This window comes from Fistularia commersonii, chromosome 14 (assembly GCF_037954325.1).
Source record: "Fistularia commersonii isolate RoL2024-O1a breed Wild chromosome 14, RoL_Fcom_v1.0, whole genome shotgun sequence".
NCBI classification, from domain to species: Eukaryota; Metazoa; Chordata; class Actinopteri; order Syngnathiformes; family Fistulariidae; genus Fistularia; species Fistularia commersonii.
In genome coordinates, this window is record NC_141297.1 from 13238305 (window position 1) to 13262678 (window position 24374).

The window sequence follows — 24374 nt, forward strand, 5'->3', positions numbered from 1 at the left end:
ACTTGACATATACTATGCAAACACCCTGCCAGCACAAAAAAAAAGAATGCACGGATAGTGATACAGATGATACAAGGAGAAGGTTTGACTCTAAAATGTCGGGTTGCCCTGTTGTCTCTCTTTTCCCAACACCATTCTCTCTGTTGAAAAATCCCTACTTGTGCATTAGTGCCTGTGCTTGTAAATACATACAGTGACATGAAGCCTGGGGTAATGATATCTGTAACTCTAAAAGCTGTTTCCTCTAAAAGGTGTAGAGCGAGTTGAGGTTATACATGGTGGAGCTAAGACAAAAAAAGGTGTTACTATATTTGGGTGTTTGAGAAGGTACATAGTGATGGCGTCTCCCCAGCTAGTTGTTGACTTTGTGCTTTATGAGTGTTTCTCATTAGTGGCATTACTCAGCCTTCCCCCCTTCATACTGCAGAGAGTAGCTATACTTTACTAAAGGTTACTAACTTGCTCCCCTTTCTCATCTTTGTGTTGTCTCTTTATGCTTATTTTGTTTTCAAGTGATGTTTTTAATGTTTTCATCACCCCAGAGTGTCTGTTTATCTTTTATTCTTTCATTGTTAACATCTGTCCAGTATGGAGTATAGAGAGAGGAAGACACAAAAAGACTAGGACATAAATAGGGAGCATATGAGAGCAAGAACATGCAATATCCTGGTCTAACCTGTAAAGCCGGTCCTGAAAATGCAGAACAGTACTGCAGCATATACAACAATAGCAAGGAGAGGAAACTTCCATACACAAATGCACACACAATGCTTTGTGAGCATAAACATAATTATTTTCAGCCAACAACAATGATCAACGTACATCACACTTATGACATACACGTACAATACTATATTGTTGTTTATACTACTTGTCCTATAAAATATACCTTGAATAGCTTATGTGTCAGAAGTACAGTAAATGCCATGCAATTTCAACTGAAAATATCTGATTTATTGTGAAGCCTATTAATTTGGCAATATCATGTATGTACAAATGTTGCAATTACGCTGTTAAATTTTGTGGTTTCCTCTGTGGAAAATTATCAGATTTGTTTTCTTTGTTGAAATGAAACATGAAACCAGTAAGATGTTCAGAAACACCATCCAGAAGTGTATTGTGTTGCATTAGCAATGACCATGATACTCCCAATAACAGAAAATATACAGTGAGGCAATTACAAAATACAATGACAAAGGTGCTATAATTACAAAACAGTACTGGTCACAAATATCAAAATGAATCTGATGTAATACACATTCACAGAATTTAAAGAGTTTTCATTTCTGGATTGCTCAACACTTATTATCCTGTGGTGTCCTTTCAAATAATGAGAGCCACTTTAATCCTGTTTCTGTTTGTGAAAGGCTTACAGCATTTAATGTAAACACATTACTGAAAACAATGTTTTCTTCCTTGTTCTCCGGGGCTTTCCTGGAGTTTTATGGGAACTGCTTACAGATTTGTTGATTATCTATTGGGAGTATATTTACTTTTTTGGGAAATTCCTGCTTACACTGAAATCAATTCTTGTAATTTTTTGGTTCTTGGGAGATCACTAACTGCCTGCATATCCATGGTATTTTAGTCTGAAAAAGATGACTTGACTCGATCGAATGTGATCCCCATGAAAACCAGATGATGAAGTATATATTTTAGTTTTTTTGGGAGGTCTGATAGTTGTAGAGTTCTGATCTGGTGATTATCTGTGTGTCTACATTCTTTATGTGTTTGTGTGCTATTCCAGCAGACACCTTCCCATCTCTATTGACACTGGATAACTGTGTGTTTTTATGTGAAATAAACACCAAATCACAACCACAGAATCAAAATGTATTTTTCCTCTCTTAGTAAGACACACAGATGTAATTAACTGTAATTTAATATCATTCTTAAGGAGAACTAAAAACATTAGAGTCTTAACTTACTTGGATAGACATAGGAGCAAATACTGAGGAGAGAAAAAATGTGGTTGAAGAGGTCTGGAGCCTAAACCCCCTACACTTAAAGTCATGTTTCCTACATGAAAACTGTTATTATCAGTTATTTTACAATCTAAAGGACATTGTGTATCCACCAACCGGGCAGCTTAGGAGCAAAGTGGTTCAAGAGGTTTGTTCTCAACTAACGGATCTAGTGTCATGTAATGAGACACCATGTAATGGTGTGGCGTTAACAGTATTGTTGAACTTAAAACTGACCCATTTGTGTAAAGGTGCACTAATGCCCAGTTGTGTTGTGTGGACAGAACTGGATTTTGGTTCGTAAACTTGAGCTGCAATAAATTTTCTATGACACGTATTTGAACAAATTCATTTCCTCATAGCTTTAGGCAACCAAATATCAACTATTATAATTGCTCGTGCAATTGTCATTTTTCGTCAACGGTTCGTTACAACAGTTTCCGATGTAGACCATGAACTGTATAGATTACAGAACATCTGCAGTTACGACATACACTGCACATTTAGTCAATGTCTGCTTTTCAAACCCTTTTTGTTTCCCAGTATAAGAACCAGCCTTTACCCATCACTTTAGTGGTAATTAACTACTGTTATTTGAGTCTCCAAGGTATTCCAACCTCACAATTCAAGCCACTTTGCACAAGCATCCAGGATTCAGTGATTTCGGTTATCACATGATTCATGAGATCCTTTTATGGTCACCCTCCCAATAACTTAAAACTGGAGGGAGGGGACATCACTACATTGTGTGTTTGTGTGTGTGTGCGTGTGCACGCTTGTGTGTGTGGTTTTCCCTGAAACAAAAGACCTTGTGTAGGTAAATGTTGGACCTGTGTGCTTGGATGTTTATAACCCCGGGGAGGTAGGGAAAGTGAGTGACATTGGTGCTCCAGTGTGTGAGTGCACGTGTGTGTGTCACTATAGCAGCCTTTGTTTCCTTGTATAAGCATATTCTCCTCTCCTTTTCCTAAGAATAAAGGCTTTGTTTTTCATTGAGTCAGTACAGAGAAAATGTGAGCAAAATTGTGTGTGTGTGTGTGTGTGTGTGTGTGTGTGTGTGTGTGTGTGTGTGTGTGTGTGTGTGTGTGTGTGTGTGTGTGTGTGTGTGTGTGTGTGTGTGTGTGTGTGTGTGTGTGTGTGTGTGTGTGTGTGTGTGTGTTTGTCAAGGGATTTCTGTTATTCCAGCCATGGTAGGCATTCAGACAGACTGCATTCATACCTCCTAATATGGAGGAGTACTGTCACCGCAGCACAAACATTCACACTGCTTTGACACATTAAGCCAAAGACAAATGACTTTATTCCAGTCTATTCTACCTCTGGATGAGTGGCATTGGCATTATTACACAGACTGACATTTAAGCAAAGAATCCAATTGTACGTAAAGTATGTGACATCATTATATTTGCTTATATAAGCTTGCTTGTTTGTGTGTTTCTGTGCACTCCTCTGTGTGCTTATGTGGATTTACTTAGTGTTCTTATCTGCAATACTAATTTCAGTGGAATGAAATGATGAAGTTGAGGAGTCTGTATGTGTTTTTAGTTATTTTTCTGTTATGTTTCTGTGTATTTCTTTGAGCATTTGCAAGTGTGTGTGTGTTTCTCATAGAAACAAACTACCCCCAGCCTTTTTCCAAGCTGTCTCATTCTGAATCCTTTTTTTAGTGCTGGATGAGGCAATCTTTCCCATTAACTCAGTCTTGCAATGCAAATAACCTCAACAGCATGCAAAGAACATGGAAATGAGTGTGCATGGATGCGTTTTCGTGCGTGCGCACACGTGTGTATGTGTTCGTGTGTGTCAATCAATGTAAAAGACACAGTTTGGAGACTAAGAGAATGGGTAATTAAAACTGCAGAAGAGATGCTGCAAGATTGTTCTTGTTTATTTGACTCTTACAGGCCAAGAAGTTTTCACATTATTTTTTTTATACCCTTGTATATTTAAAATAGATAAACAGTATATCATGTTAAACTGTCTGTTTTGATTTTATGTATAAAGTGGAAGCATTATATGTGTAGGTTTATTTTGGGTGGGATTTATCGATGTACACAGGACACTCTGTACGTGGTTTTAAGAGGAAGGAAACAAGTTTATCCTTCTAATCCAAACAAGTTGACAGAGTAAACCAAAAGAACAAAAGATAGAATACACCACAAATCAATACCTCAAAGGTGCAAGTATGCTGAAGGAACACAAATAAGTCATATCTGTACATGGTGCATGCCTACCCAGTCTAGGCAAGACACTAGCGGTCTCCTAATTATTGAAAATATTTAATTCAAGTTTAGGTATGAGAATGAATTTAACTTCTGTAATCTATTCATCACTGAAAATATAAAAGGTGCTTCTGATTGCTGCTATGTGGTATAGAAAAGAGTATTATATTATAAGGGTAGTTTAGATCTATCCATCAAAGGAATAAATGCAGAGTTTATAAGGAACAATTAATATTTCAATAATCTGACAATTCACATCTATTTTCATTACTACATAATTAAATGTTTAATTATACTGCTTTTCTTTTCTTGTAACTGCTTACTAATTGCTATATTTCCAAGTGATATTTGCGTTTTTATAAATCAGATTAACGCCCTCATTTATGTCTTCTCACCCTAATTTTCTCATCTTCCAGATTGTTCAGTGGCAGTGCCTGTGTTACATATTGCCTAGTTTTCCATGGACCTGCGGGTGGGTGAGCGGGGGATGCGCCCTGGTTCTGATACGGCGCTCCTCGCCCCACTGCACCCACCATTACTTCTCAGCTCGTTCTCTCCTCAATCTCGAACTTCCTTTTCCCAGCAGCAGTTGCACCAGCACATACGGGTAAGAAAGAAATATCATATAACATTATTAAATTATCAAATGCCTTGTTTTTCTTATAGTATAATATCTGCTCTGATTAGATTGCGTAGCTCGTGAAGAATACAGACATTGATTTTGCATCTTTATTATTTTCCTCTTATTTCTCTTTCCACTATTGCCATCCACTAGGTCATAAAATACATCTAGGCCTTCTTCCCACTGAGGGATGATTTGTACAAAGCGTGCATACACATGTATACACACAAACTCACAGTTATAAATGTGTTAAACTTGAAAGAAAAGTAGTGAGCTTAGTTTTTGTTTCTTAATAAAGTCGTCCCTTAAGTGTTCCTACTTAATTGGTTTTGTGATGTCGCTCTGTGTTTTTTAGTTTAATATGGAGCAGAGGAGGCGGGAACAAGAGCACCATGAGAAACAACAAGAATTGCAACAGCTAAAACACAAAGACAAGAGTCAACAAAGTAAGTTCAGCCCCGAACCTGTGCACACACACTCATTCAAAAAATGATTATGATCACAGCATTTTTTTTGGAGGGGGAGGGGGGACTATTTGCTTAAAAGGGGAGCTAAGTTTCACTAGTCAAGCTACAATATTGCAGTTAAATAAAGCTTTGGGTCTGGGTACAAGTCACTAGGTCAATATTGACATTAACGTCTCCCGCACACAGTTAAACACACATGCACTCAAAAGTAGAAACATAGAGGGAGTTGTGAATGTCGTCACAGACTAACAAGTGACCATACTCCATTCACTCTATGCAGTAATATGTTACACAGGTTATTGTGTGTGTGTGTGTGTGTGTGTGTGTGTGTGTGCGTGCGTGCGTGCGTGCGTGCGTAAAATTAAACAATATCCTACACATTTATAACAAGGCCTTGGGTACTCAAAAAGCTCATAAATGTGCTTTGCATGTTTTTGAAATGTTTGTTTTGTGACTGGTGGACAGGTGCAGTGGCCAGTTCGCTGGTTAAACAGAAACTACAGGAGGTTATTCTAAAAAAGCAAAAACAGGCAGCGCTGGAAAGAGCCAACTCCAACACTCTGACTCCGGCACCAGTAACATACAGGTGACACAAAATGCTGGGTCATACAACCTCAGAAACAAAGAATAATTTCATATCGCCTAGAAATCGACATTGTGAACACATTAATTCTATTTTATTCAAAGAATGTTTTATGTCGTACCCCCACAGAAAACTGGGCCCAGACCCATCTGTTGCTTCCCAGCCAGTGGTCTCATGTCCATCTCAACCGTCATCTGATGGTTTCGAGGGGACACAGCTTCGCAGAGCAGGTAATACTATTAACACGCATTCATTTCAATAATTCTGAGTAAATATGAATGTTGTAACTCTCATTACAAAAACATATAAAACATGTGTTAATTGTAAATCTAGTTCATTCATGTTTCAGTCCAACTTTTAGAGGTATATGATACAAAAAAATACAACATTTTGCCTGGCACAGGCATAATGAAAATTAATAAAACAATTTGCAAATAAAACAAAATCCTGCACTGGGCACTTTTTATGAAAAGAATTCTTGCAATACCTAAAAGATTTTCCTAAGTCTGCTTTAGCTTCAGGTGTTAATTAGTGATAGAAAACCGAGCTTCATTAGACAGCTTTATAAGAAAACAACCTTCAGAAGCTTATGTGAATGGACAAATGTTTTATGTATTGAATTAAGAGTGAAAATGGTTTGTATATTCTTATGATTGAAAGGCATGTTTTTTTATCTATTTTTCATAATAGTAACTGACAGCCTTTGTTGCCATGTAGTTATTTGGAGTGAGAAAGCACCCTACAAATTATTTTCAGTTCCTTTTCTGTGGTTACCATTAAGCTGATAACATTTCGTCAACAGGTTGTGCCAGTGGCAAGTCTTTCAAAATGGTATGAATATATAATAATGATCAGATAAAGTGAAGCTTCTCACTGTGGTTTTTCAGTTTCCGAGCCCAATCTAAAGGTGAAGCACAAGCTAAAGAAACATCTCAACACACGCAAGAGCCCACTCACTCGCAAAGAGAGTGCCCCACCTACCATCAAACACAGAGTACCTGATACACTGGGTAACTAGAAACCAAAAACTGAACAGTGATGGTCTGATATTAGTATTGTTATTTGCTGTTGCAAGTTTGTATTTCACATTGTCATAATGTGCCGGATTTCCAATGCATTTGAAAAAGTGTGTAAATATTTGTCCAATTGCTATCATAGGACTACCACTGTCTGTTTAAAAAAAAATATTTGATTGATATAAATATCTGCATTGAGATGTAAAGAGTTACAGCTGCCTTAGTAAAACTGACCCTTCTGTTTGTGCAAAGAGCGGCATTGCAATGGTCAAGTCCCATGTCTGCTACATGAACACAATTTTCAGTAGCACTTCCCTGTAACAAAGTGTGTACACTTATTAGAGATGTATTTGATATAATTCAGTGATTAAATGGTCTTCATCTGTTGCCTCCACAGACTCATCCCCAAGCAGCAGCAGCACCCCAGTCTCTGGCTGTAGTTCTCCCAATGACAGTCTGCCCAATGAGAATGGGCTGCTGCCATCTGCAGGCGGCCTCTCTCATGAGGTAAGCACACATACACACACACACACACACACACACACACACACACATACATATTGTGCATATTACGTGATTGAGTCCTTAAGTATCAATACATAAAACTAAACTTCACTCCTCAAAGTGAACTTCACTCCTCACTCTAAATAAATATTAATCACAGGTTTCAAGATATTAAGATATAAATCTGAAAACAAGAGCATTTGACCTCATTCATGAAGATGTTAATGTCTTAGACATTATAAGCCCAAGCTTATAATGTACCGTTTGTTGTTTCATGTACATGAAGTCTTCCCAGCTAAATAATGACATGTTTGAAGCAACAGCACAGGAGCAGGAGTCAGTGACTGTGCGTCAGCTGTTTATACATAATTAATTTAATCACAGAATGTCCAGGACAAAGCAACTGGTGTCACACCTGCTGTGAATTTCTGACTTCTGATTATGTAACTGCTGTAGGTCAGGCCAAAAAACTTGGTTAGGTTTAATTAGGTTACAATAGGTTTGAATGCTATTAGGTTACAATTTAACTAAATGTTTAGTGTATACAGGCCCTTGTTTTAATGCATTTATCATTTTATGTTTTTTCATCTCTTTCATGTCAGGCAACTTCATTAGTCTTACGATGCTGAAGAAATATTAAACTAATGTCTCAACCTGAATTAAAATTGTTTACAGGCACAAAAGCTGCTACTCAGAGATGGCACTCTTGCGAATTTCACCATTCAGAGCCCTTCCTCTCTGCCTACCATCACACTGGGACTCCCAGCCACTGTCAGGGTAACCATTCATTCATTTACTCTTACATGCATGGAAAGACCTGCCAGGGTGGACATTTAGGACATTTTATTTATTTAAAATGGATTTAATGAAATTTCATCATGAGCACTATACCGAACACCACCGTCAATTTGTAGTATGTTTATTACACATGTCATGTTTCTGCAAAGTGACTTGTCGTTACCAGACACACATGGATATCCGACTGTGTGAAGTATAAATTGTATTTATCAAGCTTCACATAGCTTCATTAATGACTATATATTGCATAACGTCACAGTGTAACTGACTTTCTGTTTATCAAGTGATCAAAGGTGCTACTAACACCCTAATAGTGAGCTGAATCACAGAATGGAGTCTAACATCACAAATTACAATAAGGGTTCATCTTATTCAATAAGCCCTCTGCTGAAATCCAGGAGCTCAAGGCATTAAGCCTGGGGATCAAAGAATAGCATGATGAGCCCTTACAGCAATTGTAGGCTTAAACCAGCCAGCCTTGCCCTTTGAAGCACATCTCTTCAGGCGTGGACGAATGCCAGTTAACCTCATGCCACACCCGAAAACTAGTACCGACAGAGAAAGATTACAATGCCAACTATTGTAATCTTTTTGCTCTTGATACTTTATTTTCTCCAGTATTGTTTGGTACATTTTTAGGAGTGTGAATGCCTCTAGACCAGCAACCCACAGCTCTTTAGCGCCGCCCCAGTGGCTCCCTGAAGCTTTTTCAAAATGTTTGAAAATATTTTTTTGCTTTAATATGAATTCTGTAGACACAAACATTCTTAAAGTTTTCCAATGCTGTGAAAATGTGTAGAATAAATATTAAATTTCAACATTTCTGTCAACAAAAATTTGCGTCATAGCCTGCAACACATGTTTCTATCAGTAGGGCGGGATGCCAGGCAGGTGGCTGTTGTAAACAAACCGGCGGCTGTGTGATGGGCCATTGATCCCAAGGGGAAAAAGAGAAAAATAACTGAGGAGAACAGAGGATTTAACGTATCTTGGACTGAATCATTTGCATTCATTGCCAATGGGGAAGGATTGCCTGAGTGTTTGTACTGTAGCGAGAAGTTGTCAAATAACAATAGATTAAATAAAGAAGAACTCCAGTTGCTCTTTCTTTAAAGAAATATTACATATGACAGCTTCATGTTTAAAATCAATATAGAGTTTTTAAATGAAGCTAATTAATTTGAGGGAAAATTTAGTGTGTATATTTCACTGACATTATGTGAAGGTTCATCAGGGAAATTTCAGATACTACAAATGAAATTCCCTTGTAACCTTGTGGCTTTTTTTTAGTGCAAGTATGACATGGTGCAGGGATCTTAAACAATCTGCAATTGACAGCCAGATCTCCATTTGATTCTATGTATTGAAATTGGACTGTGGTTAAACCTGTTACTGTAGAGTGATATTGAACTGCCTGTTGCGACCCATTTGTGCAGGGGGAGGGAGAGTTGTCTCCTCTGAAGGTTGGACGGGTTCCTGTGGTTACAGCCGGGGGCTCACAGGTCTTCCCTCTTCTAAGTAGAGAGGATCAGGCTGGGCAGTTGAATCCTCATCTGCCTGTTATCATCTTGGAGCCTTCTGGCCTGGTACATACTCCACTTCTCACTGGTGAGACGCACATGTAATCATCTCCACATTGCCAGTATCTAAATACATCTCACATGAATTATATCCCTGATGAAGATAATTTACTGGGATGCATCGGATATCAGATGCATTCTAAGACCAAAAAAAAAAAATCTTAGTGTCAAATACTGTATATTTAAGTGTGAACAGATTGCCATCAGTAACCATTAACCCTCTCAGGCTCAAATTAAGTTGTAGTTGCAGGAAAAATCTGATATTTGGCTGTCGCAAATCTGCAACATCTGCCTGGAGAAGGTTAACAGCTTGACAGACATCAAGTGTGGTAGCACTGTTTGAGCACTTCACTGTCATAACATTTTGATTTTTTTAATCAAAAGCAAACACTGGAAAAGTAGTTTGTTCAACAATCTTAAAATATGCTCCTGATTTGGTCTTAATTTTAGATGAAGGTCTTACCAATGCTAACAGGCAATGATTTCTTTCTTCCTTTTAAAATATATTATATTATAATATGATCCATTTACATCTGCCAATTGTAAGTCACAATCAGGACAATTGCTTTGTTTGTCTGGTCACCAAATGCAAAGGGTCAGGCTTTAGATTTTTCTGATTTATTTTATTTTTTTCTCACTTTTGGTTTTGCTTTACTTCTCGGATGTGGGTTCAATGGGCATATGTTTTTTTTTGGAAGAACAGGCTGTCTTTACTAAAGAAAGAGGTTCATTAACATTAGATGAGGAAAGCAGTGTTCTATCTCAAATATGTGCTATTTCCCTCTTGTTAAGCGCAAAAAGTAAACAGCATCCTTTATTGGTTAGGCATAGAAATCACATCATGCAAATATGATCAGCAGCCATCATTATTCAATCCTATAATCAACGATCATTATTGCTTACATGATTATAGGTTTCCTAAAATTAGTCTTATGACACCAGACCCCTCAGTATAACAGCTGTCTTTTCTGCTGTAAACTTACATTATTTACTTGCTCTGTTTTTGAGCTTTTTGATATTGTGTTTTCTGGTTTGCTTTAGTATGGAAATCCCCCAAGTATACGTTTTTATATTTCTAGACAAATAATCACTTGTCTTTGGCACTGAGACCGGGGAATCTTGCCAAAAATGTATATACACATACATGCATACACACTTACATACATATAGTTATCTGTTTTTTTTTCATTTGAGTGGATATGCCATTAAACAAAATTAGGAATCTTTTTATATAGGTCTCTGGTGCATTGAAATTCCTATCCTTGCTGCTAGTTTCCGTTTATGTTAATATATTCTCTTCTCCTCTGTCTCTCCCTGACTAGTCCCAAGCCTTGACCCTGTCCCCTTGCAGTTTGCCACCAAGATGGACCAACTATCTCCAGTCAGCCCTCAGACTCATAAGCCCCTAAGTAGGACACGCTCAGAGCCACTTCCTCAGAGCGCACGTACCTTTCATTCACATCTTCTCCAACATCACAACTCACAACTACTTGAGAGACTCAAACAGCAGACTCATCTTGGCAAGGTGTGAAGAAGTGAATGTTTGAATTCTGATGTGTATTAATGTATATTGTTATGCTAATAAGGATCTTTTAAGTGGAACGTCGTTATTTCAGATGTATTCCACATTCATTTTAGGTCCGATTGCTAGCTATAGCCTATAAGCAGGAGCTATTTAGCAGTCCTGACAGAAAATGTAATCTTTAAAATAACATGTATTAATCATATTTTCAATCTTCTTATTTTTGATTTACTTTCTTATTTTTTTGTATCTTGGAGGTAAATGACTGAGTGAAATAGTATCACAGCAACCTCAAGGCTGCAACCATGGATGTAAAATCAACAATTTAAATAGTAGAACATTAAATCAAAGAGCAACTCACCACACTGGCTCTACTGTTGAATCCAATTTCATTTGATGCGGTTAAATGTTTTGTAACCGAGGAAGGAATTTTTAATGGTTAAATAGAAGGAAGTCGATTGAGACTGCCAAGGCCAAAAAATGTAGTTTTTCCACTACATTTAGCAGACCTGCCCTAAAATATATTGGACATAACCTCTTTGGCTGAGGGAAAAATAGTTTGTAGGGGCAGGTTCCTGTTAAAGAAAAACACATGTGGACAACATCTGATGTTTCTGCTTGTGGATTTCATATTAGAATATCATATGAAATATGATGCGATTAATCAAAATCAATATGTAATATTGCCAGTCTTTCTTTCCCTGAATGTCTGTGTGTGTATGCACATGCACATTTGCTCACACTGGTGTGTCTATCTGTGTGGCTTTGCATTAGCAGCTCATGTCGAAATCCAGTGAGAAACCAAGATTGCACCAAATCCCATCCGAGGATATGGACTCTGAGGATGGTGGCGGAACATCACCCTCAGAACCCACCTATCCTAGTCAAGCAAGGGCAGATTCTCTGAGGGAGGCGGAGCAAACAGTATCCAACACCCATGAGGAGCAAATCAACCTGCAACATGCACTTATACTAAATCAGGTTAGTGAAAATGAAGTGCCTTTCATACCTAAGTTGAGATGAAACAAACTATAAAGCCCCTGTCTGAAAAATATATTTAAGAATTCTCCTAGGCTTTAGAACAGCGCATCATATATATATATATATATATATATATATATATATGCATTTATATTTTGTATTTTATATTTTATTTTATTTTATTTTATTTTCTATTTTATATATATATATATATGTATGTAAATAATTTTTTTTCTTTTCTAGAACTATTGTGTAGCAGTGTATTTGGATTTCAGACGTCACCTTTTAAATTTAGAATTGTAAAAGTCCTTAAAGTTTGTCCCATAATTTGTGTTGAATTTCATTGTTTGTTTTCCAAAACTTGCACTCTAGTTAATTGCTAACGTTCTGAAAAATATCAAGTCATGTTAGAAAGAGATTAAATGCCGAAAAAATTATAAAACTGTTAAGATTATTAAGAAAGGAAAAAGACCAAACAAATCATATCATTACATTTTGTACCACAGACCCTCCTGAGAATAAAGTTCGATATTTAGTGTGTATGCATGGATACACAATGTTCTCAGGAAGTGGTCCCCAACCTTTTTGTAAAAGGGATCGCTTTTATGCATGAAAATTTTTCTGCGGACCAGTTAGAGGTGCTGGAGTTCAATAATAAAAACTTTTGTCAGTTCACAGTATTTAATCTGAATACAATGATTACACTTTCAATTAGGCAATTACAATAGTAAGTGCAGCAGTAAGTTGAAGGCAGAAACAATCGTTTTTCAAAATAAGATCCGGAGGGTCTGATGAAAAAAATATAATTTATACCAAGAAGGATTTGCAATGTGGACCGGTACCAAATAATCTGCTTACTGGGACCACTGCTCTTTTCCATAAAAAGCCTATATACAGAAGAGATGGGCATTTTACATAGACTGTTATTACCTCAATAGTCCTGTAGATGGCGACCATTTCCAAGATTTTCCAACTATGGAGTCAATTTGCATGAGTCAACCTGCCATTACAATCACACTGCTGTTACCGGTATAGTGAGCCAGGCCATGAGCTTTTTGGGGTAGGTGTTAGTAAAAGTAAAATCTGAATATCCAGAATAGAAATATCGATGGTCATCACAGAAGAGGGACTGAGCTGGAAGGTGTCAATACTCTTGAAGAAAGTTACATTGTCAAAACTTAAAGGGATTCTTTTAACAAAATCCTTTGTGTTTTCCGTAATTACTATTATAATCCTTTGAAATTAATTGATATAATTCTTTGAAAGTTGTCACTCTGAACTGTCAGTGAAAAGTCAGTGTGAGGAAATAAAAAACACAATAGCTATACTGCATATTTTGTTTCCACCCGGAATTTTTGTATTATTATTTTTGTACATACTTGTGTTTTTGTATGTAATGTTTATGTTTTCCTTCTTATTTATATTTTAAATGTTTTATTTATTTACTGTTGTTTTTTTTACCCAACTTATTACCTTTCCTGTACAGTGAGCAATGCCAACCTGGAAATGAATGCCTTGGTTTTTTTTTTTCAAACTTGACCAATGAATGTAATTCTGATTCTAATATCAACTTTTAGTTGTGTCAGTAGATTCATTATGTTTCATCATTATCCTGTTTTTTAGTCATTGCTATGGGAACAGCAGAAGCAGCTGCAGCAGCTGCATCGACAGATGGAAACTCTAGCCGTGCCCATGTTACGTAGCAGTGGAGGTGGTGGTGTCGGTGGCAGTTTGGGTGTTCATCGCCCCCTGTCGCGTACACAGTCATCTCCGGCTTCAACATCACTCACTCTGCCAGAGAAACCTCTGACACTCACCGGACAAGAGGCAAGCAGCAAACCACGCTTCACCACCGGTGAGTCATATCAGTGCTTTTCAGAGTAACTGTTATATATAGTTATATCTATTATAGAGGCTTTCAGGATGTGAGATGGGCCTCCATAGGTGAGGATAGGTGTGTGGAAAAGGACCGCACATCATAATGTGTGTTTTCTGTGACCAAAACATAAAATGAGCCAAAAGTGAATTCCATTGTATGTTTCTCTGATTGTTTTTTTTTTTTTCCACCTGGATTGATGTTTCCCCCAACCCTTACTCGATGGCAAGAATTTATACTTTTTGTGTTCTACCTACAATATAGTATGCGTGTGCGCGTGTGTGTGTATGACCTTTGGAAAAGAACAAATATATAGAGTCAAAATACTATATATAATGAAAATTAAATTATGCTTTTCTCACACCCCAATAGAAAAACGAAATAAATATATGTTGAATATTGTTTTGTTTGTGTGTGTTTGCAGGCCTGGTGTATGATTCTCAGATGCTGAAACACCAGTGCACATGTGGAGACAACAGTACTCACCCAGAGCATGCTGGAAGAATACAAAGCATTTGGTCTCGCCTGCAGGAGAGAGGTCTGAGAGGGCAGTGTGAGGTGAGACGTGGGGAAAACCAAAATGCAACACACTGTACAATATATATACATAGGGTTAGTGATTATTAATCCAATTTCCTCTAGAACTGAGAAATTTCTTGATTTGAACATTTATTATGTGGGCCATTAATATGCAGGTATCATGATAGCATTTTTCTTTAATATGTTTTTTTTTTGGAAATAGTTTTTCTTCACATCCAAGAGGGCTTCTACAAGAATGAAAGAGAAATATCTCAAAAATAAAGCCTCAGACAAAACTGAACAATTCCGTTTGCAAAGACAAGATTGTACGACTCTTGAGACCATATTTTTCTGTATTCTTCCTATTTATTTTTGCTACTTCTGGGGTTTTGTCCTTCCATATATATGTAGAAACGCATTATCAAACCTATCAGACCTAGTGTTAGAGTTTGGGAGGCTAATAAAAATGTTTTTGTGTTTTTTTTCAAAGAGTATTCGCGGTCGTAAGGCTACTTTGGAAGAGCTGCAGTCGGTTCACACAGAGCGACATGTGCTACTCTATGGCACCAACCCACTCAACAGACTCAAACTGGATAACCGCAAACTAGCTGGTATGGAACACCCATTCCACATGTTTTTGTAGTTTTGGAAAAATTCAATGCGTTGATTGCAAACAATATCATTTTTCTTATAATTCAACTCCAGCGCGATGTTCAATTCATGTGTCATTTTTATTGTTGCTGTGAGTACTACACATAGAATACGATACTATGTTAGGTAGAAAATACTGTTACAGATATGATTGATTAAATAACTCAATACATGAATAAATACACAACTATTGTGTTTCTGTGTCATCAGGAATTCTTTCCCAAAGGATGTTTGTGATGTTACCATGTGGGGGAGTGGGGGTAAGAACTATTTTCATCTTACTCCAGTGCCCGTAATGAAAGCTGTAATGAAACAACAGAATCACTACATTGATGAAATGAAAGATGATATTGTTTCAAAGAAATGTAACAAAGACAAGCAAAGCAAAATTACAAGAAAGGAAGTAAAAGAGGATATTAAACATGAAAAGAGAGTTGGCTTGGCCCAATGCAAATGTTTGCCTGACAGTCTGTATCGAACCATGACAAGTCATACTAATGAGAACAACATGTCCAGGACCAGGGATAAAAGAAATGCCTTGGATTTTCATTGTCCAAGCCAGATGGACAGTAATGCCAGTTTGTGAACAAACAGGAATGGAAAACAGAATATAGGGGGAAATTTCCAGTAAATATGGACCTGGCTTTGAGATAGTACAATAAAGTATACATTCAAAGTTACAGCTCAAGGCTAGTTTATCATTGTTCCAACAGAGTTTTTTTTTTTTATCTAGGTTAGATTTTTTCAGATATTACAGAACGTACCTTTGGTTCAAAGAACTTGCAACAGTAATCGTTTTATATTTCCATCCAAGAAATAATAGCCCTCTTTGCAGTGCTATTCTTGAATGTGATCTTGACACTATTGGCGACTTCTGTGGTCTTCCCCTTCTAACTCCTCTATAAACTACAAATTGGCCAAAATTAAGCTGCCCTTCTCATCTGCCCCCAGAATCTTTTGCTTCGAACCTACAGAATTTGTTCTGTTCATTCAACACAAATCCCACCCCTCCATTTCCTTTCCCTGGTGTGCCCAAGGGCTTAGTTCTGGGGCTCCTTCCATTTATCATTTAAATGTTCCCTCTTGGTCACAAATTCCATAAACATAACATCAAGTTTGATTGTTTAACCCTATTCCAATCTTCTACCTTCCTCCCTTTCTGACTGCCTTATGGTGATCAAACTGTTATTCTCCTTCAACTTTCCCAAAGTTAATAGCAACAAAATTGAAGTTCCTGTTGTCGGGATAGCCTCCATCATTTACAAATCATAGTTTCTCCATCAATACTGACAACTCCGTATTCCTTCCCTCCACTCAGGTTAGATGTTGGGTATAATCTCAGATAGTACTTTGTCTTTCCAGTCTGATAATCTTACCTGGTCTGCCTCTTTCTATCCATGCAATATCAATAGACCCCATTCTTTCCTGCCTCCACATGCTGTAGCCATTTTCCTTCTTTGACTGGTCTCCTCCCTGATAGATTTCTGCAACTAAATTCTTTTCTGTCTGTCGAATTCTGCAACTCCAATCATAACCTGGACCCCTAACAGAGCAGACATCTTCCCAGTTCCTCAAGAGCTCTATTGGTTACCAGAGGATTAACTTCAAAATAATACTAATCACCTCTAAATGCATCCAACACCTGGCCTGTCCATACTTATCCAACTTACTTGATATTGCTCTCCACTCTCTCAGGTCTTCATCAGCGACTTAACTTTTTGCTCCCTTTGCTTGCCTTAATACCATGGGATGGAGATCTTATAGTTCTTCAAATGTCGACTTGCTCCCTTGATTAAAGTCAACTCAAAACCCATCTGTTCAAAATTGCCTATTCTTTAATATAAATACCAACTGCTTTAATTCTGTTTTAATCTTTTTCATTTTTTTCTCCTTTTATAAAGTGACGTGGGGTTTAGAACATTATAATTTGAAAATTAATTTATATAACTCATCCTCTTTCTCACTTTTAAGACTCATATGTGGTGGTGCATCATAAGCTTGCATCACCACCTCTCACAAATGTAATCACCTTTCATTCCCATTAATCCTGCTCCACCACCATGTTGTTGCTCCACATTGCTTCACGGACTTCATTGAAAGTCAAAATAATATATAAAAAAAACAGGTTTTATCATGTGCTTGTTATGCATTTTTTGTTACATCCCACCTATATGTAAAAACTCATTCATTCAATGTCCAATGTTCTTATCTGGTGTCATACTGGCAGTAAACTGAGGGGTCAACCCAGATATCCTGTCCCCAGCGATGCACTGTCGCTCATCCTGCAGAACCCCAAGGCTTTTGAAGCCAGATGGTATATTTGATCCCTCCAGCATGTTCAGGGATGACCATGTAAAACCTCCAGCAGGAGGTGGCCAGGAGGCATCATTACCAGATCCCCAAATCACCTCAACTGACATTTCAATACACAGGCACAATTGCTCTCCTCCAAGCTTCCCCAGGATGTTTATACTCTCTATTGCTGAGGCCGAATCCAGCGACTCTGCAGATGAAAGTAATTTTAGCTGCTTGTATGCCAGACCTTCTACAGTCATAGACCAGAGTTAATGATCATAGGTGCAAATTTAGATATAAATGGTAAATTTACCATTCTCCCTTTAACTGTGAACAAGACTCCAAGGTAGTTGAACTCCTCAACTTGGAACAATACATCTCTGCCAAACTGTAGGCTACAGTCACTCAGTTTTGGGGACAGTACCATGGCCTCTGATTTGGAGGTGCTTACTTTCATTCCGATCACTTAGCATTTTGGTACAAACTTCTCCGGTATACCTGCTGGAGGATCTATTATGATGCTGCCAACAGGACCACATCATTACAAAAAGAAGCAAAGGTATCCTGAGGTTTCCAAAGTGCACGCAGTCTTCCCCACAACTGCGCCTAGAAATCTTGATCATGAGGATCATGAACAGAATCAATGGCAATGGCTAACAAATAAGGTTGTGCCAAGATTGCAAGTGCCGCTCTTACAGCATTTTTACAGTTACTAGATGGCTGGTAGTAACGGCACTGTGACCCCATAGTTCCGTGGCACCTACAACAGAGCACCCGGGAGCCAAGTTTATACTCTTTTTCCAAAATCTACTAGGGACATACAGAGATAATGAGCATACATGAACCCTCCAGGATCCTTGCAAGAGTGAAGAGGTAACTTACTGTTCCATGACTTTGACAGAGTCTGCATTGTTCCCCTTGAATTAAAGGTTCAACAACTAGTTGGTCACCTTTCCAGAAACCATGTGTAAACTTTTCCCAGGAGACTGAGGAGGGTGATTTCTCTCTGTAGTTGGATGTTGAAGCTCATCATTACTTTCTTTAAAATGAAAATTGCCGTCTTTTCTCTTCCTGAATAATGATTTCAAAGGTTGGCATCTCATCATGCTCTTGCGGGCATGATAAAATGGGACTGAATAAATAGCTATCCATACCAATCATTTTAAACCACACTTCATTTGTGTGTGATTGTCTAATCCACTTCTAGCAATATGGGAGGAAGAAGTAGAAGCAGTGTGATAAGTTACGACAGCATAAGAAAGAATTATGCAACAGGCTCTGTTGCATATCTGCATCAGAAATGAACCTACCCTTATCTTAGTATTTCTAACAAATGCCACTTGAATGTAATCAGTCTTTAATTTCATAAAGGTGAAATATTTACAAAAATATAATCTCATGAATCGCACAATGGAGGGGCTTTGAGGATCATACGTTTCTAAGCTTTCAGCTGTGTTGCTCCTTGCCACAAAATATGTCATATCATTTCATTTTTATAGAAATATTATATTTATTTTATAATAGTATTAATTCCCCACATGATCAACACTACATCACATGTGACTTTTTCTGCTGTTTTTTCTATTTCATATTAATTTCATGAATTGATGGAAAGTATATTGTTGCAATTGTATGATACTGATTTTATTGTATTTTTTTAATATAAAATATCAGATTGTTTATTAGAAAAAAATTGTAACGTTTTGTTCCTCAACTCCATCATGTGTCTGTTCATTTGCAGGTTGATAATGACACCATCTGGAACGAGTCGCACACCTCCACGGCATCACGCATGGCAGCCGGCAGTGTAGTTGAGCTTGCGGTCAGAGTTGCAAAGGGGGAACTAAAGGTGAGTGATTAAGTCAAAGTGTAAAAGAAAATCCTCTAAATACATTTCCTATAGGGAATCATTGTTGTCCTACATCTTTCCTTTTTTTTTTTAAACGTTGCTTTTTGATTTGTTAAGGTGTTGTTTGAATGTTGGAAAAGTGTCAGACTTGGTTTTTGGATTAATTATTCCATAACGTTCGCCATACATTTGCACAGGACTGCATAGAGAATGACTGCCAAAATGGAATGTCAGTTTAAACAATAGAGCTTTTTAAACAGATAAATTTAGCGTTTTGTCTGTGACAGCAAAAAGCAAGTGATTTTCTTACCATCATCACTTTATGCACATCATGGTTTTTTTTTTTGCAATAACATCAGTCTCTCTAACCGTTTTCATTGACCAAGTTGTTGCTTCAGTGTTTGAAAGGAGTTAACCATGTAAGGAGTTGCAGTTATATACTGGTAAACCATGATGGGGAAGGAGAACATTTCTTGATTCTGGTCTCACAACAGAAACTCTAAATACAATATGAATATTTAACAATATCAAAAAATCCCAAATGTATTACATTCCAGATGATCATGATAACAGTCCTTGCACTCATAATTCTGATGACACATGAATCCATTCTAATGTATTGATTTGTAGATACGGAGGACTTAAATGATATTCACAATTGATGAGGGGCTTTAAATTAATGTTCATATTTTTTTGTGAAAAGTGGATGAGTGGGAGAGTTAAAATAACTGCTATATTATCACACACAAAAACACTCAGACCAAAAACCATTTTTGAGAACACAGACAAATAAAATATCTTGATCAACTGCATCTCATTGTTTCATGCATATTCAATATGTAATTTTTTTTAATTCAAGAAGGAACATGGGCTTAGATATGCATTCTGCAAAGAAATGTGCCGCAACCTGCCTAAACTCATTCTCAACCTACATCAAGGTCAATTGAGATTTAGAAACATTTGTCTCTCATATTAAAACTCACATTGTCTTCCTTTTACTCCTACTTACAGACTTCATGCAGCTATAACATTCATTTGCAAAAAGCATTTATTGCTCGGAGCCTTGGTGCAGCAGTCAGATGTGGGAAAGCAAGCAGGAAGGGAATTAAATCAAACACAACACCAAAGCTGCACAACCAATGCACTACACAACAATCACTGGCGCTTTAGCAAATCTTTGCTTAAGACATACTTAAATTTTATGCTCTGTTAAAGGTATTCTTTTAACTTAATAGCCGCGTATAAACTTATAGAATAAACATTTTTCATAACAGATTGGCAATGACAGCTTTTCTGTATTACTTTGTTCAATGAATTTTAGCAGTGTTAAAATAAACAAATAGTCCTAAAAAGAATATCTTAACATAATGTGTTTTTGCAACTATGGCCTGGGATCTCACTGTATATAACTCTAGCATCTCACTTACCAACAGCAATTATATTATCTTTTTTTAAATAACTTTTGGTTTTGTGATTGTAAGTATCAAAAATTCTATTTACATAAATGAATTGTTTTTGGTTACTGATTTGTTGATAATAGGTTATCTCATCTTGGTGATGAATTCATGCCTTTTAAGAAGACATTTTATAAGTTGGTTAAGTTAGTGTGGCAAGTTCCAGCAAACCCTTACACAAACTATTATAAAAGATGAAAATATTTAGTATCTGGTGACTGATTTATACTCTGTGTTTTTCGACACAGAATGGTTTTGCTGTTGTCAGACCACCCGGGCACCACGCAGACCCCTCCAATCCAATGTAAGTGTATGTTTGCTTGTGCGTGCCTGCAGTGCTGCACTGTCAGCAGCCTCTGCAGAAAAATATTTATGAAGTGATAGAGAGTCAATAAAGTTACACAGTAAGCAAGATTAATACTTTTCTGGATTTTCTTTGTGTTTGTCTTTCTTGCTGATGTTCAGATGACATATTTTTAAAACTTTTCTTTCATTTTTTTCCACTTTTTTCCCCAGGTACAGCTACTGTGCATTTTTTTTTTCAGTTTCTGACATGTTCAGTGATTAGTTTTCTCAATATTATAGGAAGAACATGAAGACAGGGTTATTAGTTAACATTGTAAAGCTGCCATAAAAGGGAGGGACTCTCCTATCTTCTCATCACAGATGTGATCTGCACTTCAACTTAAATTCACTCTGGCTCTCTTTACAGGGGATTCTGCTACTTTAATTCAGTGGCCATCGCCGCCAAGCAGCTCCAGCACAAGCTCAGTGTCAGCAAGATCCTCATCGTCGACTGGGTAAGAGACCGCTTGTCTGCTCGGTTTTCATCGCTGTTCTTTTGTGTTAGTTTGTTTGTTCTTTTAATTATTGACACTCTATTCTAATATTCCTGCTTTTCTGTTGATAGGATGTTCACCACGGCAACGGAACCCAGGAAGTTTTCTATAGTGACCCGAGTGTTCTGTACGTCTCCCTTCATCGCTATGATAATGGGAACTTCTTCCCAGGCAGCGGGTCACCGGCTGAGGTGGGATGGCATGTGACGGTGAAACTGCTTTCACTTATGGAGGATGGAACAGTAAACTCTGGATACTCTTTGGCATATAGGTGGGTTCTGGAGCAGGAGAGGGCTTCAATGTGAATGTAGCATGGACAGGAGGACTGGAGCCACCCATGGGGGATGCGGAATATCTTGCTGCGTTCAGGTACTAACAGCTACAGCTTATTTTGTATACTGTACAACAGAAGCTAATTCAGTGATAGAAATGATTTATTTAAAAAAAAAACGAGGAAGGCAATTAAAGATTGTAAAGATTGTATACATGTGCATCATACTCTATCAAACAGATCAAAACTGCTATGAGCTAGTTTCCATTGATGCGAGTAGGACAAGGATTGAAATATAAACATTGCATTTGCAAGTGGCAGCCATTATCTCCCTTCAACCCCCGTCTATTTTCCTCTTAATTGATGTGAACTACGACTTGAAAAAAATCCAAGTTTTGACTACTATTTTTCCTGTGTGTGTTATAAAAGGGAATGTTATCTCATTGTTATCTTTCTTTTGAAGGATATCCTTTCGTTATCCTTGACAGACACGTCTTATCTAATGAGACACTCAGATTCAGAGAGTTCTGGTTTCCGTCTCCAGTAACTGGTGCTCTTTGTTAGTCGGAGAGTCGGTTTGTAACTCTCAGTGTCCAAAAGCCTCTGATGTTTTTGAAAACTGTTTTCAGGGTCTTTTGTTTGACAGTGTGGATGAATGTGGATGGTTACTTCCTGGTCGTGGGTTCGATAATTAGCCTTGGTGGGTGGTTGGCACAAATAAAATTTCAGTAAAGTGGGCTTTTTGTTTGTTGCGCCCAGCCTCAAAAAGAACTGAGGTGACCACATGGTTATGGAAAATGGGGCACAGTGCAACCTTGCTGTCCCAGGAGGGGGCTTCCACAGGCAAGCTCATGCACAAACACAGACATGCAAGCATGACATGTTTATAAGCAGTTCCTCCACAAACCTATGCTGAAATGATGGGTTGGCCGTCATCCTCAAAATAATTAAATGTGAATACAACTGGCTTCTAAAATGATCTCTAGATTTTTACATGTCCTCAAATACCTATATTTTTCAGGAAAACAATCACAGGTGAACAATCTTTCCGGGAAAGAAAAAAAAATAGAATCATGGAAAACACCAGGGGGATTAGATTAAAAAGAACACTATCTTGTTTTGTTAATGCTGAATTATAAAAAAATATCATCCTAGTCCCCTGTCAGACCTCTCGAAAATATATATTTTCCATCTGAAAAACCGGTGATATTTCTTTGGATCATATGTCACATCATGGATCACATACAAATTCAATAGATTAAATGATTTTACACACTAGATATAGTCAGCAAAGATATAGTCAGCCACAATTGGTTTTTTTTTTTTAAGTTTTAATAATAGTACTAGAATAATAGTATATAATTATTCAGTATATTATTGAATAATTCTATACTATTATCAGATTCTATACTGTACTATATACTATACGATTCTATACTATACTATTATACTACTTCTATACTATACTATACTAGATTCTATTCTATACTATTACTAGAATAATAGTATAGAATTATTCAATATATTAATATATTGCCAATATATTCAATTCTATACTATTATTCTAGTACTATTATTAAAACTTAAAAAAAAAAGTTGTTGCTGACTATATCTTTGCAAAGCCCTACAAACATGAAGGGAAGATCAGGTCAAATCTGCAAGAACCGAGTGTTTGCATTGGTGTTTTTAGATCCTGCCGTGACTGTGTACGTCAAAACACACAACAGACACCACATTGCCTCTTTGAAGAGATTTATTTATCTATTTATTTTTCTTTCAGCCAAAAGAATCCCATCTGCTTTACTTGATTTTTTTTTTACAGCAGGCTGCTTATTCTGCTGAGGGCTCCTTAAACCATATGAGCTTCAGAGGTCAGATGCATAAAGCTTTACTGTAGATAAACATGTCTCTGTTTTATGAATTTCAACCATTGTGTTCAACACATTTGGACATGTGAGCCACAAATATAGCACAGGTATACAAAGCCCAGCAACGTACACGATTTTAAATTGACCGTGATCTGCAGGTGAAGGAGAGAGGATCTCACTTTTTTACAATATAGCAGCAACGAAGGACTTCCATTCTTCTGTTTAACATCCACTAAAAGATTCATTACACACTGCTTTAATTGCATGCATGTAAAGGCTAACAGCGACTATTAATTGATTCATCGTGTGTCTCTAATTCGGTCCACCATCACATCAGTATTAAATCTCTAAAGAATTGAATCGATATGCTCCCTACATTCCAATACAATAATTAGTGTCATTACAGTATTGTACAGTAATGACAATCGTATGTTTTAGTTTTCAGATCTGGACCTAATAGAAGTTCTAAGAAAATCCCTTTTTGTTTCATTCT

The 24374-nt window shown here is 37.2% G+C and overlaps 1 protein-coding gene across 4 annotated transcripts in view; it reads left to right on the forward strand.

Annotated features, from left to right (window-relative positions):
* hdac7a (histone deacetylase 7a) overlaps positions 1-24374 on the forward strand; it is a 64424-nt gene that overhangs the window by 30879 nt on the left and 9171 nt on the right. For 3 of the 4 annotated variants that reach the window (XM_086160029.1, XM_086160031.1, XM_086160030.1), the window contains exons 3-21: positions 4603-4793; positions 5164-5254; positions 5741-5861; positions 5988-6088; positions 6746-6868; positions 7272-7381; positions 8054-8155; positions 9613-9784; positions 11079-11281; positions 12053-12259; positions 13883-14114; positions 14560-14693; positions 15145-15265; positions 15516-15565; positions 19342-19449; positions 21152-21207; positions 21616-21703; positions 21814-21933; positions 22014-22111. In XM_086160029.1, coding sequence (XP_086016155.1) covers positions 4647-4793; positions 5164-5254; positions 5741-5861; positions 5988-6088; positions 6746-6868; positions 7272-7381; positions 8054-8155; positions 9613-9784; positions 11079-11281; positions 12053-12259; positions 13883-14114; positions 14560-14693; positions 15145-15265; positions 15516-15565; positions 19342-19449; positions 21152-21207; positions 21616-21703; positions 21814-21933; positions 22014-22111 — 2384 coding nt within the window. In that variant the 5' untranslated portion in view covers positions 4603-4646. The remainder of the gene's footprint in view (positions 1-4602; positions 4794-5163; positions 5255-5740; positions 5862-5987; positions 6089-6745; positions 6869-7271; positions 7382-8053; positions 8156-9612; positions 9785-11078; positions 11282-12052; positions 12260-13882; positions 14115-14559; positions 14694-15144; positions 15266-15515; positions 15566-19341; positions 19450-21151; positions 21208-21615; positions 21704-21813; positions 21934-22013; positions 22112-24374) is intronic. The other variant, XM_086160032.1, reaches the window with a different exon arrangement.